This window comes from Rhinolophus sinicus, chromosome 7 (genome assembly GCF_057876585.1).
Source record: "Rhinolophus sinicus isolate RSI-liver-muscle chromosome 7, RSI-T2T, whole genome shotgun sequence".
NCBI lineage: Eukaryota > Metazoa > Chordata > Mammalia > Chiroptera > Rhinolophidae > Rhinolophus > Rhinolophus sinicus.
In genome coordinates this window covers 51,347,990-51,362,896 of record NC_142507.1, presented here as the reverse complement: position 1 = coordinate 51,362,896, position 14,907 = coordinate 51,347,990, and the positions used below count along the sequence as shown (strand labels likewise).

General features: G+C 41.0%; 1 protein-coding gene, 1 long non-coding RNA gene and 1 pseudogene across 3 annotated transcripts in view; 2 read left to right on the top strand and 1 right to left on the bottom strand.

Moving 5' to 3' along the window:
• The window catches only part of LOC109451559 (uncharacterized), a 43,327-nt gene extending 32,242 nt beyond the window's left edge, over window positions 1-11,085 (bottom strand). For both annotated transcript variants that reach the window (XR_002137988.3, XR_002137987.3), the window contains exons 1-2: window positions 10,953-11,085; window positions 2,749-2,827 (exon numbers count right to left, since the gene is read on the bottom strand). This is a non-coding gene — a long non-coding RNA (uncharacterized LOC109451559). The remainder of the gene's footprint in view (window positions 1-2,748; window positions 2,828-10,952) is intronic.
• On the top strand, window positions 5,411-8,777 carry LOC109451546 (mitotic spindle assembly checkpoint protein MAD2A pseudogene; annotated as a pseudogene).
• A 113-nt stretch (window positions 11,086-11,198) lies between the features above and the next one.
• Window positions 11,199-14,907, top strand: TXNIP (thioredoxin interacting protein). Its single transcript, XM_019739862.3, has 8 exons — window positions 11,199-11,831; window positions 12,319-12,391; window positions 12,516-12,663; window positions 12,867-12,969; window positions 13,096-13,352; window positions 13,455-13,611; window positions 13,716-13,867; window positions 14,000-14,907. The coding sequence occupies exons 1-8, from the start codon at window positions 11,582-11,584 to the stop codon at window positions 14,033-14,035; spliced, it is 1,176 nt and encodes a 391-aa protein (XP_019595421.2). The 5' UTR covers window positions 11,199-11,581; the 3' UTR covers window positions 14,036-14,907.

Sequence of the window (14,907 nt, the reverse complement as noted above, 5' to 3'; positions counted from 1 at the left end):
TAATAAATGGTAGAGCCGGACACTAAACCCAGCCATTTGGCTCAAGAGCCTTAACTCTTAACCACTACACTACCTTGTCAAGGTTCTCTGTCACGGTTGTAGAGCTGGGCAGGAAAGGGGAGCTGCAGCGGTGGCTGCCACCACACAAAAGCTACTTTTTCCTTGTCATATGAAACCCAAAAGGGAGAACTCAGGGGAGGGGGGGAAACCCAAAGTTGAAGGAATCGAGTTTGTAGAAGAGAAGACAGAATAGAGGCTGTTCTAGTCCAAGACGCTCTATAGTAACAGTGCTGCTCTCTACAAAACTACGAAGGATGTTACTTGCACAGTCAGTGTTTCCCCCTTTTCCCCGGCCTCAGTCTCCCCCTTCAGGGACTCCACCATCTAGGGCCTGCCCTTGATCTAATCACATATTGACACTTACCTTCCCCCTCTTCTCTCAGTCTCACTCACCTGACCATATACACACTGGCCAGTGCTTACCAGACAGTGGCATCCTACCCGGTCTGCCACTTCAAATTTCTTTTGCAATTCTTCATCCCCCACTCTCTCCTCTCCACCTCCTCTAAGGACCACAGCCACTCTACCATTTCCTCAAAGCACAGTCTCTTTACTTTCTGAAATGACTTTCAGCTAATCTAGAAAACAATCTAATGGAAGAAAATGGGAGGAAAACTATCTAAGGCTCTCCCTTCACTTACAGATAACATAGGCATTCTAATTCAAAACATCTTTTTTCAGAAACTGCTCCTTATGTTGGTTCTCTTAACTCAACAGTAATTTTATCCCTCAGGTGTAGGAATTTCAAGTAAGTTAAGAAGAATTCATAGCCAACTGGTGAATGAGATTCTTTTATGGCACCTGTCATGTAATACTGCTTCCTTTGCCCAAATTTAGGGTTAGCTCTGTTACTAATGGAGCATTTAAAAGGGGTAGCTCAAAATAAGTACATGAAAAGATGCTCAACATCATCAGGCATTAGGGAAATGCCAATCAAATTAAAACCACAATGAGAAAATACTACAAACCCACCAGAATGGCTTAAATTAAAAAGCTTGACCATATCAAGTGCTGACAAGATATGGAGCTTTCACATGCTGCTGGTGGGAATGTAAAACAGTAGAACCACTTTGTAAAACAATTTGGCAGTTTCTTTAAAAGCTAAGCATACACTTACCATACAATCTAAACATTCCACTCCTGAGTATTGGCCAAAGATAATAACATGTATCTGTACAAATGTTCATAAAAATCCTGTCTGTAGTAACCAAAAACTGGAAACAAGCTAAATCTCCATCAACAGGTGAATGGATACACCAGTTGTAGCAAATCCATAAAGAAAATACCACTAAGCAATAAAATGAAATAAACTACGATATACAAGTACACAACAACATAACGAATCTCAAAATAATGAGAGTGAAAGATGCCAAACAACAACAAAAAAAGAGTACATACTGTTTGCTTCCATTTATATAAAATTACAAAAAATGAAAACTGTAATGACAGAAAAGAGATCAATGGCTGCCTGGGGTTGGGTGGAGAGAGGGAGGAATGGATTACAAAGTGACATGAGGAAATTTTGGGGAGTAACTTGTTCATTATCGTGAGTGTGGCAACAATTTCATGGGTATACATATGTCAAAACCCATGACATTATACACTTTAAATAGGCGTGGTTTATCATACATCACGTATGCCCAATAAAGCTGTCATTTTTAAGAAAATGGGTAGCCCACCTTTCCCTCCTCCTTTGGTGGATCAGATGAAGGCTTAGAATGACCACAGCATAAAAAGAAAGATTAGAACAGACTTTCCTTTTTCTAGGAAAACGGAAAAGAAGGGGATGACGGGGTAAGGGAAGAGAATGTTTAATGATTTTATATTCTTTCTGTCACAAGAATTACATTCCTTTCTCCAGACTGTCATTCTCTAGGTCAGAGACCATAGAAAAGACATTTTCCAGTTTAAAAACGTCCATCCTGTGCCTCATAATTCTGTCTTTCCACTCTACCAACAGTCAGCAGGTGGCGTTGGTGACTAAAAAGCATTAGTGGGGATGGAGTAAGTCTCCAGGAAAAAGAAAATTAATTTCTTAGCTCATCTGATATGTTGCCCATTTGAGAGAAAATATTAATAAGCATTTGGCAGAATTGGCATTTCAGAAACAAACTGAAGATAGGTTCATAGGACACTAAATGAATTGTTTAAATAAATTATTATAACTTCACAACAAAGGGGTGTTCAAGACATGAAACAATCAAAATACTCTACTTGGCGCCACATGGATATTATTTACACAGTGACAATAACGTAAACACTGACTATTGATTTAGTCAAAATTGTGATATAACTCTACTGGGAGGATGAGGTAAGAGAAAAGGGAAGGCAGGGATACAAGATGTAAAATGCTTAACATTTCAATTATTATAACAAAAAAAAATAGATATGTCTAATATTTCCAAACTAAGAAATATATGGTTTAGAAATATGAAGTAAATACCAGATGAAAAAGCTGACAGAACTGGAAGAGACGATCTCAGTCGAGGTACCGGAAGACTGCTATTTTTTGTGTAAGCATTAAATACTATGTGATTTCAACTACATTATAGTAAATTATTTTGACCTTTAAAAGGGAGAGTATTTCCACCTTGGATGTCCTGAACTTTTCCCCTTCACTTCTTAAACTGTGGCCACCTCAACCGCTTCTCAGATCCACACAACCCTTCCCAACCCACTTTACCTCACCTTGTATGCTTCATGGCAAGTTCCTTCCCACATTTCTTCTCAAGGAAACAGAAGTCATTTCCGCGGTCTGCAGCAGCACCTAAGGAGAGGAAAAGGCAGAACGTTACAAAATAAAAGGCCTTCCTTAAGTTTTCTGCCTGCTTCCAAACCACGTTATTCCTCATCCTCCCAACAGTTAATAGGAAGGAGTAAATTAAATATGTTTCCTGAGATAAAATTTGTGTGTGAATGGAGAGTGGGAAAGTGAAAGAGAAATCAGGAAGGTTAACTAGATTCTCCACTATGGGCTATTTTGTAATCATTCTTTGCTAGTGCTGTATCAAAGAACTAATATTTTTAATATCCAGCGTTTTGTGTAATCAGTCTTTGATACAGCACTTTCCTTCTACTCTGACCTCTGAGAAATTAGTAAGTCGGATTTAAAACAAATGAATCAGCCTTTTCATTTTGCCTTCTCACCCCACCTTACCCCAGCCAAGAATTGAAAGGCCCTTTACTGAAATAGAAAATGTTCTGTCATGGTTTTATGTTCTCTTTATGGCAGTCACTGACCTGGATCTACCACAGCCAAGCCTACAGCCAGGGCAGTACCATCAGCTTCAGAGAGAAACCAAAACCAGAAGGATGAGCAATGCCATGGGTTATATATGCTACACATTAGCTGATCAGGCTAGAATAATCCTATGGATTGAGTTTGGAACCTTCTGTAGAATTTTTGAAGCACCTAAACTATGCCAGACCATAAGACAAGATGGTTCCCACCTTTGGGGAGCTCAGTTTGCTGGGAAGGAACAGACAGATAAACAGATAATCACAAGATAAATGACCAACATCATAACATACAGATGTATGTCCAACATGCTGTGGGAATATAAAAAAAGTAACAAATCTGCTTGGAGAAATCAGAGAAATCTTTACAAAGGAGATGACTTTTTAAGAATCAGAGCTGCTCTAGTGGAAAGATCTGTGAACCACAAATCAGATGAATTTTGTCCTAGCTGTGTGAACTTAGGCAAGTTATTTGAGCTCTGTGAATCGCAATATACATTCTACAAAATATCTGCCTGCCTATCTAGTGAGAATCAAATGTTTGTGCAATTGCATTATAACACACATGCATAGCTAGCTCTACAGACACTATAAATGTTAACAAAGAAAGTATTGTTAAATGTTAGATAAAAAAAATGTTGGATAAAAAACAAAAAACTGTTTTAATATGCGGTTTCTTCCTCTCGGTCGTGAACACCACATTCCTTCCTCTACTTCTTTTTCTCGTAATCAAAGAATCATCTTCACCACTCAGAGGAGCAGGTTGGGTCAAGTTTCAGGTCTCAGAAAAGCATGTGTTTTTGAGACAATTCTTGGCCGAAGGATCTTGACAGTACATTCATTTACCCACTGGGTGGCAGGACTGAGCCAACTGGATCACTGAATTGTGTAAGAAACTAAGAATTTCTCAGAAAAAGGGAAGTCGGGCTAAGTACGAAATGTACCATTTCCTTCATATTTATAAACATCAGCACAGTCCAATTTTCCCCTCAGAAAAACAAGTCATTACCTCTCACCTCCTTACCGCCCTAGGCTTTGAAGAGGGACTGGTTATAAGTTACAGTATAGCAGAAGGAACTCAAGTTCAGGTTTAAAGCCTAACATTGATAAGAAACAATACTAAATTCTGAATGAGTGGTACATTCTACTCCCGAGACATACCTTTATTTATCAATTCAATTTGTAGTTAATAATATATTTACTCTATGAAATGTAATCTGCTAGATGCTATGAAGAATACAGAGATAAAAAAAAAAATAAGGACATAGTTCCTGCTCTCCAGGAATTCCTTATCTACGAGAGAAAAGGAAATTTACATGTAAGTTCTATGTGAGAAATATAAACAACGTGCTATCGAGTACTCAAAAGAGAATGAGATCCTATTTGGTTGCAAGGTGAAAGATGAAGGGATTGGGAATCGAGAAAGGTTTCGTAGAAGAAAAGTCATTTGACTGTCTATTGAAGAATGGGAAGGATTTCAAAAAGCAGAGATGGGCGGAAAGTCAGGCATTCCAGGTACAGAGAAAAGCATTTTTAAAAACAGCAGAGAAGGATGTATTAGGGGAACACTGAGTACTCAGTGTTACTAACATTTATAATGTACGTACAGCCAAACACTGAAGTTTGGCTGAGATATAGGGTACATACAGGAGGAAGTAGTGGAAAATGAGACTGAAAGTTTGGTTTATGCCAAATGTGAAGGCTTTAAATGCCAAGTTGAAGTATTTGAATTTGATTGTTAAGCAATAGGTTTTGGAACCTTGCAGGAACAGATTGGAACTCAATTTTGTTAGATTAGTCATAGTCTATAAATTACAGCAGAAACATCAGTTAAAAGCTATTAAAATAATCTCGGCAAAACTAACAAGGACATGTACCAGAGTGGAGGCAGTGGAATAAGAAATAAGAGATGCATTCTAGAAACACTGGAAAGGTGATCTCTACAGAATTTCCTTTGCTAGTTGACTGGATGTGGGGAATGTCACAGAGGAAGGCACCAAAGACAACTCCTGGATTTTAAGCCTTGATAACCGAGAGAATGTATAATGGTTCCATTTAAAAAACAAACAAAGCGGGGAGCCCTGCGGTTGCCATCTGCTCACGGGGCCTGGCCATGGCACTGTAGCTCTCCTGGGAGCAGGGCATCACACCGAAATCGAAATCGTGGCAGAATTCTTCTCATTTGGCATCAACAGCATTTTAGATCAGCGTGACATACGCATACATCCATCTGAAACCTTTACTCCAGTGCAGAAATACAGACTCACCTTACTTGTAACTACTGATCCTGAGGTCATGAAATACCTAAATAATGTGGTGAAACAACCAAAAGATTGGTTTCACAAGTGTTCAGTTCAGAAACTGGTGGTAGTCATCTCAAATACTGTGAGGTCCTTGAAAGATGGCAATCTGGTATTAAGTGTGACAAGAAGTCAAAGAGGACAGTACACCCAGAGAAAAGTCTCAGAAAGCTATCCAAGATGAAACCGGTTCATTGATCAGACAGATCACAGCTACAGTGACATTCCTGCCATTGTTGGAAGTTTCTTGTTCATTTGATCTGATTTATACAAAGATTTGGTGGTACCTGAAAATGGGAAGAGTCGGGACCACAGTTCATTACCAACTCTGAGCGAGTCTGTGTTCCTTCCTCGCTACCACAATCCACACAGTAAACAGCATGGTGACCTGCAGAATCCCTGTCAATGACTGAAGATGAGATGAGAACAACAATGCAATTCTCAAATGTGATTTTCCTGAAACCAAGTCAAATGTAGTTCATATGTTTTATTTCATTGGTTAATTTTCAGATGTGGAAAACTTAATGCATTTTACTGAACTGTGCATAACTGTCCCATTTTTTGGTTCCTGTTTAACTTTCCAGAGGGTTGACATAATTTTTTGTACACTGTTCAAAATGGAACCAGCAGACTACATCAGCACTGTAATGTCAATTCCTTTTAAAGGTGGTAACTGTAGATGGAACAACTTTTCCTATAAAGCTAAATGCCTTCCTAAATCAGAACTTTTGGTTAAGTAGCTTGACTCAGAATATAGGTAGGGAGATAGCTAAATATGAAACACCACAAAAGAAATCTGAATATTCAGAATGTTTGTTTAGGTCCTAAAGTGACAGATAAGCCATAAATAACAAAATATTGCTACTAGGTCCTTTTGCCATTTATTTCATTTGTATAGTTTCCATATTGAAAAAACACCTCCAGTTATTTGATTTTAATTTATATTACTTACACCTACAAAGCTATCAATATTTCTACTATTTAAATTCTGGTGACCCAGAACTCAAAAACGTCTTTTTGTGTTTTATAAAATCAAGCTTTAAATGACAATGATAAATAAAGTTAAATATGTATGTTAAAAAAACAACAACAACAACAACAAAGGGAAGAAATGAGTTTGAGCACAGGAGGAAGATTATGAATTCCATAATGGACAAATTAAGTCTGAAATGCCAGCTGGAATTTTGGAGACAGACTAAAAGTATAGTATAGATTTTATACAAGTGATGTACAGATAGGCTGTGCGGAAGAGCAAACTTTAAAAAAAAAAAGAGAGAAGGACCAAAGACAAGCCCTTGAGTAAAGCTTTCAGGAGGCACAGAAAAAAGGAATTGCTACAAAAGGAGAAAAGGATAAAATCCAAAATTTTTAAAAGATGGCAGTTTTCAAATTATACAGGAGTCAAGAAGAATGAGGCCTAAGAAACCACTCTGGTTTCCTCTGGAAACCCTGAAAAAACCATTTCAGTGGTAGAAGTCAGATTACAAAGGGACAAGTTTAGTCAACAGAGAAAGAAGTGTAAGTTATTTATTCTCTTGAGAAATGTTACAGGAAAGAAAACAGATGTGGTGATAGCATTGAGAAGGCATTAAGATTTTTTAAAATATAATAACAAATTTAACAAATATCTTAAATGAGTCTGCAATAGTTCTGAATAAATTAATTCATCTCTTTTCCCCAGCTTTCTCTGAAGTCGGACAACTCCTAGACCTCCATTCTTTCCTCACCGTAGTAGAGAAATAGTCCCAATAAACATGAAATTTGGTTTTCCAAATGAGGTGGGTTTTTTTGTTTTGTTTTTGGTACAGTAAACATACGTATTAGTTTCAGGTGTACAACGTAATGATCCAAGATTTATACATATCGTGAAATGATCACCACAATAAGTCTAGTTAACATCTGTCAACATAATTACAGGATTTCTTTTCTTGTGATGAGAACTTTTAGAATCTATTCTCTTGGCAACTTTCAAATATGTGATATAGTATTTTTAACTGCTATACATTATATCCCCAAGACTTATTTTATAACTAGAAGTTTGTGCCTTTTGACTTCCTTCACCCATTTCACCCAGCAGCCCACCCCCCACCTGTGGCAACAACCTACCTGTTCAGATGAGGTATTTTTAATAATTAAAGCTAAACTAAAAAAATAAAAATATCCTCACAAAGCATCCTAGAGACATGAACTCTAGATTAAGTATTAAGAAGCCTGGGTTTGGAGAGTGACTCCACTAGCTGTTTGTCCTAGGGCAAATCGCTTAAATAAAATAAGGGAACTGTTGATGTTTTTAAAAGAATGCTAGTGTCGTCTTTAACTCTAGAGCTTTATGTCTTGCCCTGAATCCTTTATACTGGAGATCAAACAAGATACGATGTGCTTAAGCACTGCTCAGGTAGGACAACATATTGAAAAGAGTACATACAGTACTTTAGATCACACACAGCTGGGTTCAAGATCTTGCTCCATTTACAAAATCCATGACTTCCGGCAAGTTACTTAACCCTTTGAGCCTGAATTAATCAACCCTGAGTCACAGGGTTATTGTGAGAATTAAATGAACAATGTAACCTTAAATCCTTTCTGGAACAACATGACAGATGAACTTACAAATAAAATATCATTGAGATAATTATGTAAAGGGCTTTGTCCATTACAGGTGCTCAATAAATGCACTTTGGACTCAAAATGCCATACAATTATTAATGCATTCCTATTTATCTGAGTGGGAGGCACACACACAGTTGGGGAGTCTCAGTTCTACACTACCTTTCAAACCTTTATTTGCCTCTAATCTGGAGGTGACAGAAGTGATTAAAAGGACAAAGAAAGGAGTTTGTTTTGCCTTAGGAACTGAGTCTTTAGAGGTCTTAAAGGTTTGTCAGGCCAGAGGTTAAAGAAAAGAGAAGTGCAACCAGCCTCTGTCTCTGACTGGTAACAGAGTGCTGAGGGCGCGTCCCTCCCTTTGGCTTCACAACTCAATCACCTCTGGGAAGGCAAACAACAGTCACCACTTTGTTTCCTGTTGGCACTGGGATTGAACAGAGTGGGGAAGGAACAGGTAAAGATGATCTCACTTGCAAAACTCCTGCACTCAGCCCTACTTAGCTCCTGTCCTTTTTCTCCCCTGCACCCCACAAGTGTTTGCATCCTATTTTCAGGATAGGAGTTTACAAGATTCTTTCTTCCTTCCAACCAGGAACTGAGAAAGAATCAGGGGGCAGACTTGTATCAGAATACCGGGCTACTAGGTGAAAGGTCGTGAACAACCCTGTCCCAGAGAGCTCCATTTCAGAACATGCCTTGGCTACAAGCCTGGTAAGGCAGTTGCTGCTGCCAAAACAAAATAGTTTTTTTGGCATTTAAGGGAACCCAGACATAACAGAGAGCAAAGTGATCTGTACTGAATTCTGCAAAATGGGAAAGAAAGAAAAAACTGAAGCCCAAGAGAGGAGCTTAGAGCAAGACAGAATCATACTCAGATTTTTTAAAACTCAAAAATTCAGCATTCAGAGATGCCCAAATAAATATCAGCATTCTCTTTTTCTAAGATGTCCTAAATCAACACCACCCTGGTCTATTAGGTTAGTGCAAAAGTCATTGTGGTTTAAAAGGTTAAAAATAGTTGAAAAAAACGCAATTACTTTTGCACCAACGTAATATTACTACTCTGGCTCTCCTCCCATCCTCTCAAAATGTACATGGGTACATATCACCGCGTTTAACAATATTGAGTCATGTATTTCTTTGTAAATATTTTGATGTTTCACCTTTATGTACACTTTCATACCCATCAAACTAAAAATTCTCCCAAAAGCCATAATTTTGAATTTCAAAAATCTCTTTAGTGAGTTCCACCTTCCCTGCTCCAGAAAATTCAGTCAATGTTGCATACTGATTGAAAACTCAGGCTTCACTGGTTAACTTTCTAGAACAGGGTGTTGCCTCAAATTCCCACAGTCTAAGGATCAACATGTTCCCTTTTCTGTTGGTGGTGATTGGGGTGTGTGTGAGTGTGAGTGTGTGTGTGTGTGTGTGTGTGTGTGTGTTCTCCAACAGTTTTGATGCCTGATTCTTGGGCTTGCTTAATATTGGAGTTGAGCTATAACTTGTTAGCCATAGGGTGTCAACCCAGTAGGAGGTGCGAAGAAGAGGATCTTTCAGAACCACAAACAGCCTTCTTTTTGCTGAGAGGGTAGGATTTCTGTACATTTTAATGCTTCTTTTACTTCCCCATCCCCATTGGGGACATTACCTTCCTCTTTCCAGCACAAGAAATGAGGTAATAATCTCCTGATGCCCCACACAGAAATGAGAGGGTCTCAGGAATCAAAGAAAAGGGGGGGAGAATCCCTGTATCTCTGCAACAGTCACCTTCCTGCATTTATGAAGACGTTCTCAGGAGTCAGCTCCTAAAGACATCTCATGGCCAGCTAGGGGACAACCTTTCTGACAGAAAGCCAAATGACAACACAGGATGAGTCAGGGTCTCTTTTAATTTGAACATATGATGTTCTAGTGACTCACCTCTCTTCTTTCATTTCTTACAGATTTCTAAACGGCTTAGGAAAGGAAACTTTGAAAAAAGAGGGAAGTTCTTCCTTCAAACAGGAACACAGCTATCTCCCCACTGGACACTTGTCATAAACAAGAGAACGTTCCTGCTTTTAATTCGTAGGCTGTGAGGTGTGCGGGCTACAGATACACGTACATGCCATTGATGGAGTTGGAGAGGGGGGATGAAGACAAAGAGTGAAAGTAACTCGGAAGAAAGTGAAGAGTGAAGCACCCATCCTCCCCCTTCCTGAAGCTGTGTGGGGGGTGGGAGTGAGAAATAATCAGAGCCTTCAGAACGCACCACACTAAAGAGGTCAAAAGGTAGCTGGGAGAACATAAAGTGTTCCCCAACTTTGCAGGTAGAAACTAAAAAGATGAAGGAATAGCAACAGGATGTGAACACGCCCTTACTATTTCCGTTCAAGAGAACAGTCTGCAAAGTACAGGGTAGGGGGGGCTGAGAAACAGCACAGGCAAGAGGGCTAGAAAGGGAGGAGGCCAATCGTTTACACATACCCGCTTTCCAATGAGGGCTGAAGCGAGACTTAACATCTGTGACCAGTTCTGGTTTGTTTTGTTGTTTAACAAAGATGGGGAGCAAGAAGACAAAGGGGATCTTCCCGAACAGTAACATCAACATTCCCTGTCCTCCACCCCATCCTCAAGTATTCTTGGAGCTCTGGGATTGCTTTTCACACGACTAGCGATTTGTGGGCCGGGAATAAACGGGCGCTTCTAAATTAATTCTCCTGGCTAAGGCGAGGCACGAAATCCCTCCTAAGCACGTTCTCCTTTTACCTTCAAACACCGCTCCCCGCCCTGAATCATCTGCACCCGCCTTGCGAAGGCCGCTGGCCCTGGACACATTTTTAGGGTCAGCGAGGTCCTCTTTCCTCCGGGACCCAAGGGAAACCGCGCCGCAGCCCTCCGCCCCCTCCCGCCGGCGAGGCAGCGGTGCACAACAACCATTTTCCCCGCCAGGAGCACACCGTGTCCACGCGCCGCTGCGCCCTCGCTGATTGGCCGGGCTCCTGGTAAACAAGGCCCGGGCAGCCAATGGGAGGGCTGTGCACGAGGGCAGCACGAGCCTCCGGGCGAGCGCTCGCGTGGCCCAGCCAGCCCCGCGGATATATAGCGCTGTTTCCGGCTCTCGCTGGGAACTCCACTCTCGTTTTTCCAGACGGAGTGTAGTCAGCCAGCCGGCCGAAACCCAGCGCGCTTCTCCAGCTATTGGGGAAAGCAAGCTTACTTTTTTCCTTGAAATTCCTTGGCAGAACCAGCAGCTTACGTGGGTTTTGACATCTTTTCAAAAATTGAGTAGAATTGAAGAGTGAGATAATCTTAGATTATTGCAAAAGGTTCTTGGATTTAGGGTTTGTTTTTTTCCTTTCTTTGGTTTCTAATTCTTAAGCCAACCCAGCCCAATCATGGTGATGTTCAAGAAAATCAAGTCTTTTGAGGTGGTCTTTAACGACCCTGAAAAGGTGTACGGCAGTGGTGAGAAGGTGACTGGCCGGGTGATAGTGGAGGTGTGTGAAGTCACTCGGGTCAAAGCTGTCAGGGTCCTGGCTTGCGGAGTGGCCCGAGTCCTCTGGATGCAGGGATCCCAGCAGTGCAAACAGACCTTGGAGTACCTGCGCTACGAAGACACGCTTCTCCTGGAAGACCAGCCAACAGGTGAGTAACCCAGACGTGCTCTGCTGGAGGGTGAAAGCTGATGTGAGAAGAAGATTGAAATGAATAAATGGAGCCTGTCCTAAATATTTTAAGTTGCTCCGGTGGAGTGCTTTGAGTTCTGTGCTGCGGCTCTCTTGTAGTTTTAATTTGCAACCCCCCTAACCGGAAAAAGTGATTAATACAACTTCTTAGGGTGCTGTGTTCTGGTCCTGCAGGATGTTGCCTTAGGTCTTTAAAAATATTTTGTGCGCATAAGTTGCTTATTCTTTGTTTCCTGTTTGAGATGATAGTAGTTTAACCCTCAACCTTGCAGGGCTTTGCAACTTTCTGCCCAACAACATGTATCAGAATTTCTCATTTAAAAATATAAGGGTGAAAACTAGGGTACTACAATACTCTTGCATGCCACCCAAGAATGCCTTATCACAGGGATGCATTTTAAGTGTAACAAGAAACCTAACAGCTACTCACTTTTCTCTCCCTTCAGGTGAGAATGAGATGGTGATCATGAGACCTGGAAACAAATATGAGTACAAGTTCGGCTTTGAGCTTCCTCAGGGGTAGGTATCAGCTAAATGCATCTTTGGACTTTCTGTCTGTAAAAATCTTCCCCTCCTTTGATCACCTTCTGTTCCTGGAGAGCGTGTTTAAGTTAATTATAATATTTCTTTTTACTTGACACAGGCCTCTGGGAACATCCTTCAAAGGAAAATACGGGGGTGTAGACTACTGGGTGAAGGCTTTTCTTGATCGCCCCAGCCAGCCTACGCAAGAAACAAAGCAAAACTTTGAAGTGATGGATCTAGTGGATATCAATACCCCTGATTTAATGGTGAGGTTCATTTGAAGATTGTATGGGTCTCAGGGATAAGTCAAATGTCTTGGGCATTAGATTGAAGCACCTCAGGGAATCAAGTCCTAAGTCATCAAGGTGGGAGGGCTGCCTACTCTAGGTAGGCAGGGGAAAGGAAAGAGAAGCAGAGAAAAGGATCTCTAGAAATTCTCAAAAAATCTTTTCTCCTCCATTCTACTTAGGCGCCTGTGTCTGCTAAAAAGGAGAAGAAAGTTTCCTGCATGTTCATTCCTGATGGGCGGGTGTCTGTCTCTGCCCGAATTGACAGAAAAGGATTCTGTGAAGGTAAAAACCTAGAGCTTAAAACAGTAAACTGATAGAACAGAAACGGTGGGTTTGGGGGTGAGGACAGGGATAGAAGAAAAGTCATTAACTCTACTAAGCATCCATTTTTATCTTTCTGATCGCTAGGTGACGAGATTTCCATCCATGCTGAGTTTGAGAATACATGTTCCCGCATCGTAGTTCCCAAAGCTGCCATCTTAGCCCGCCACACTTACCTTGCCAATGGCCAAACCAAGGTGCTGATGCAGAAGTTGTCATCAGTTAGAGGCAATCATATTATCTCGGGCACTTGTGCGTCATGGCGTGGCAAGAGCGTTCGAGTGCAGAAGATCAGGCCTTCCATCCTGGGCTGTGACATCCTTCGAGTTGAATATTTCTTGCGGGTGAGTGAGTGGGGCTAGAGAGAGACATTGTTCATCTGTCAAAAGACCAGGGATGTCTTCTCTAGACCTGTAGTCTAACAAAGTGTCTTCTTCCTTTTATAGGTCTACGTCAGCGTCCCTGGCTCCAAGAAAGTCATTCTTGACCTACCCCTGGTAATTGGCAGCAAGTCGGGTCTGAGCAGCCGGACGTCCAGCATGGCCAGCCGTACCAGCTCTGAGATGAGTTGGGTGGATCTAAACATCCCTGATACCCCAGAAGGTGAGCCAGACCTCATGTCTTTTCTACCCCTCTGGCCTGCTTGGGTTTGTAAAATTGTGAAAATCCTTGGCCAGACTTCTTATCCCCATACTTTTTCTCTCCAGCTCCTCCTTGCTATATGGATATCATTCCTGAAGATCACCGACTGGAGAGCCCCACCACTCCTCTGTTAGATGATACAGACGGTTCTCAAGATAGCCCTATTTTTATGTATGCTCCTGAGTTCAAGTTCATGCCACCACCTACTTACACTGAGGTGAGAATTGTCATTTTACCACTATGTTTATCCCAGGCCTTCTATAGCATGTTCACTTGGAGGGATTGCTAAACTGGGGGTTTTCTTTTATTTCTAAAAACTGAAGGATCTTTTGTTTCTTCCTCCCTGCAGGTGGATCCCTGTATCCTTAACAACAATGTGCAGTGAGCATGTGGAAAACAAGAAGCAGCTGTACCAAGTGTTTCTTTCCACCTCTCTTCCTGGACTCGAACTTTTCCAGAGACTGAACAGTCTCTACAGTGGGCGATGGGTCCACCCTAATCTCTGACTCCCCAGTGTAGGAGATCAGCAGGCAATCTCCTGGGCCCTTAAAGGGTGTGCACTCGTCCTCAGCCAGCGAGATGTGATATCGGGGTGTTTGCTGGATGGGTTTAAAAACGCTAGAAGAACTCAGGCCCACCCCCTCCTCTCAGATCTCCTTGAAAATTGAGGCATCTTCAGTAGTTTCGAATAATGGGTAGAAGTGGCCTTCTGTCATGGTCTTCCCAAGTTTTTTTGGAGGGGAGTATCGATTGTTATCACAATATCAGATCTCGAACTTTGTACCATCAGGACCATGGCCAATTTAGCAAACTGGGAAAATGAAAAAAGTCATGGCCAAAACTTTGGAAAAAGGAGGTTCTCAAAATCATTGTTGCCCTTTGTCTCTACACTTAACAGAAAAAAGAAAAAAAGAAAAGAAAAAACTTGGCCTAGACTTGGGGGAGAGCTTCTTATGTGAATTACAGGGAAGAAGCTCTAAGGTTGTCTTTGCTTACAATGTACTTCAATCTGGTTTAAAGTAGTTGTAACTATGCCCCACCAAAGGTCTTAAAAGCCATTTTTAGAGCCTGTTGCACTGTGTTCTGTTGCAAACATCTTCATGTGGGAGAAGGTGTTTTTCTTACCATGTGACTCCTTGGAATTGATTCTGAGGGGATGTTTTTAGCACTTTAGTTCTTGTCATATATTTTTTTTAATTTTTTTTACTATCTCAAATGTAAGATAAAACTGGTCTATGTCTCTAAGGGTAAGCACAA

Bases quoted from the DNA above. Each gene is read 5' to 3' on its own strand.
- TXNIP (XM_019739862.3), top strand. From the start codon at position 11,582: ATGGTGATGTTCAAGAAAATCAAGTCTTTTGAGGTGGTCTTTAACGAC. The intron at 12,392-12,515 runs GTAGGTATCAGC...TACTTGACACAG, and splicing joins GGCTTTGAGCTTCCTCAGGG to GCCTCTGGGAACATCCTTCA. The intron at 12,664-12,866 runs GTGAGGTTCATT...CATTCTACTTAG, and splicing joins TCAATACCCCTGATTTAATG to GCGCCTGTGTCTGCTAAAAA.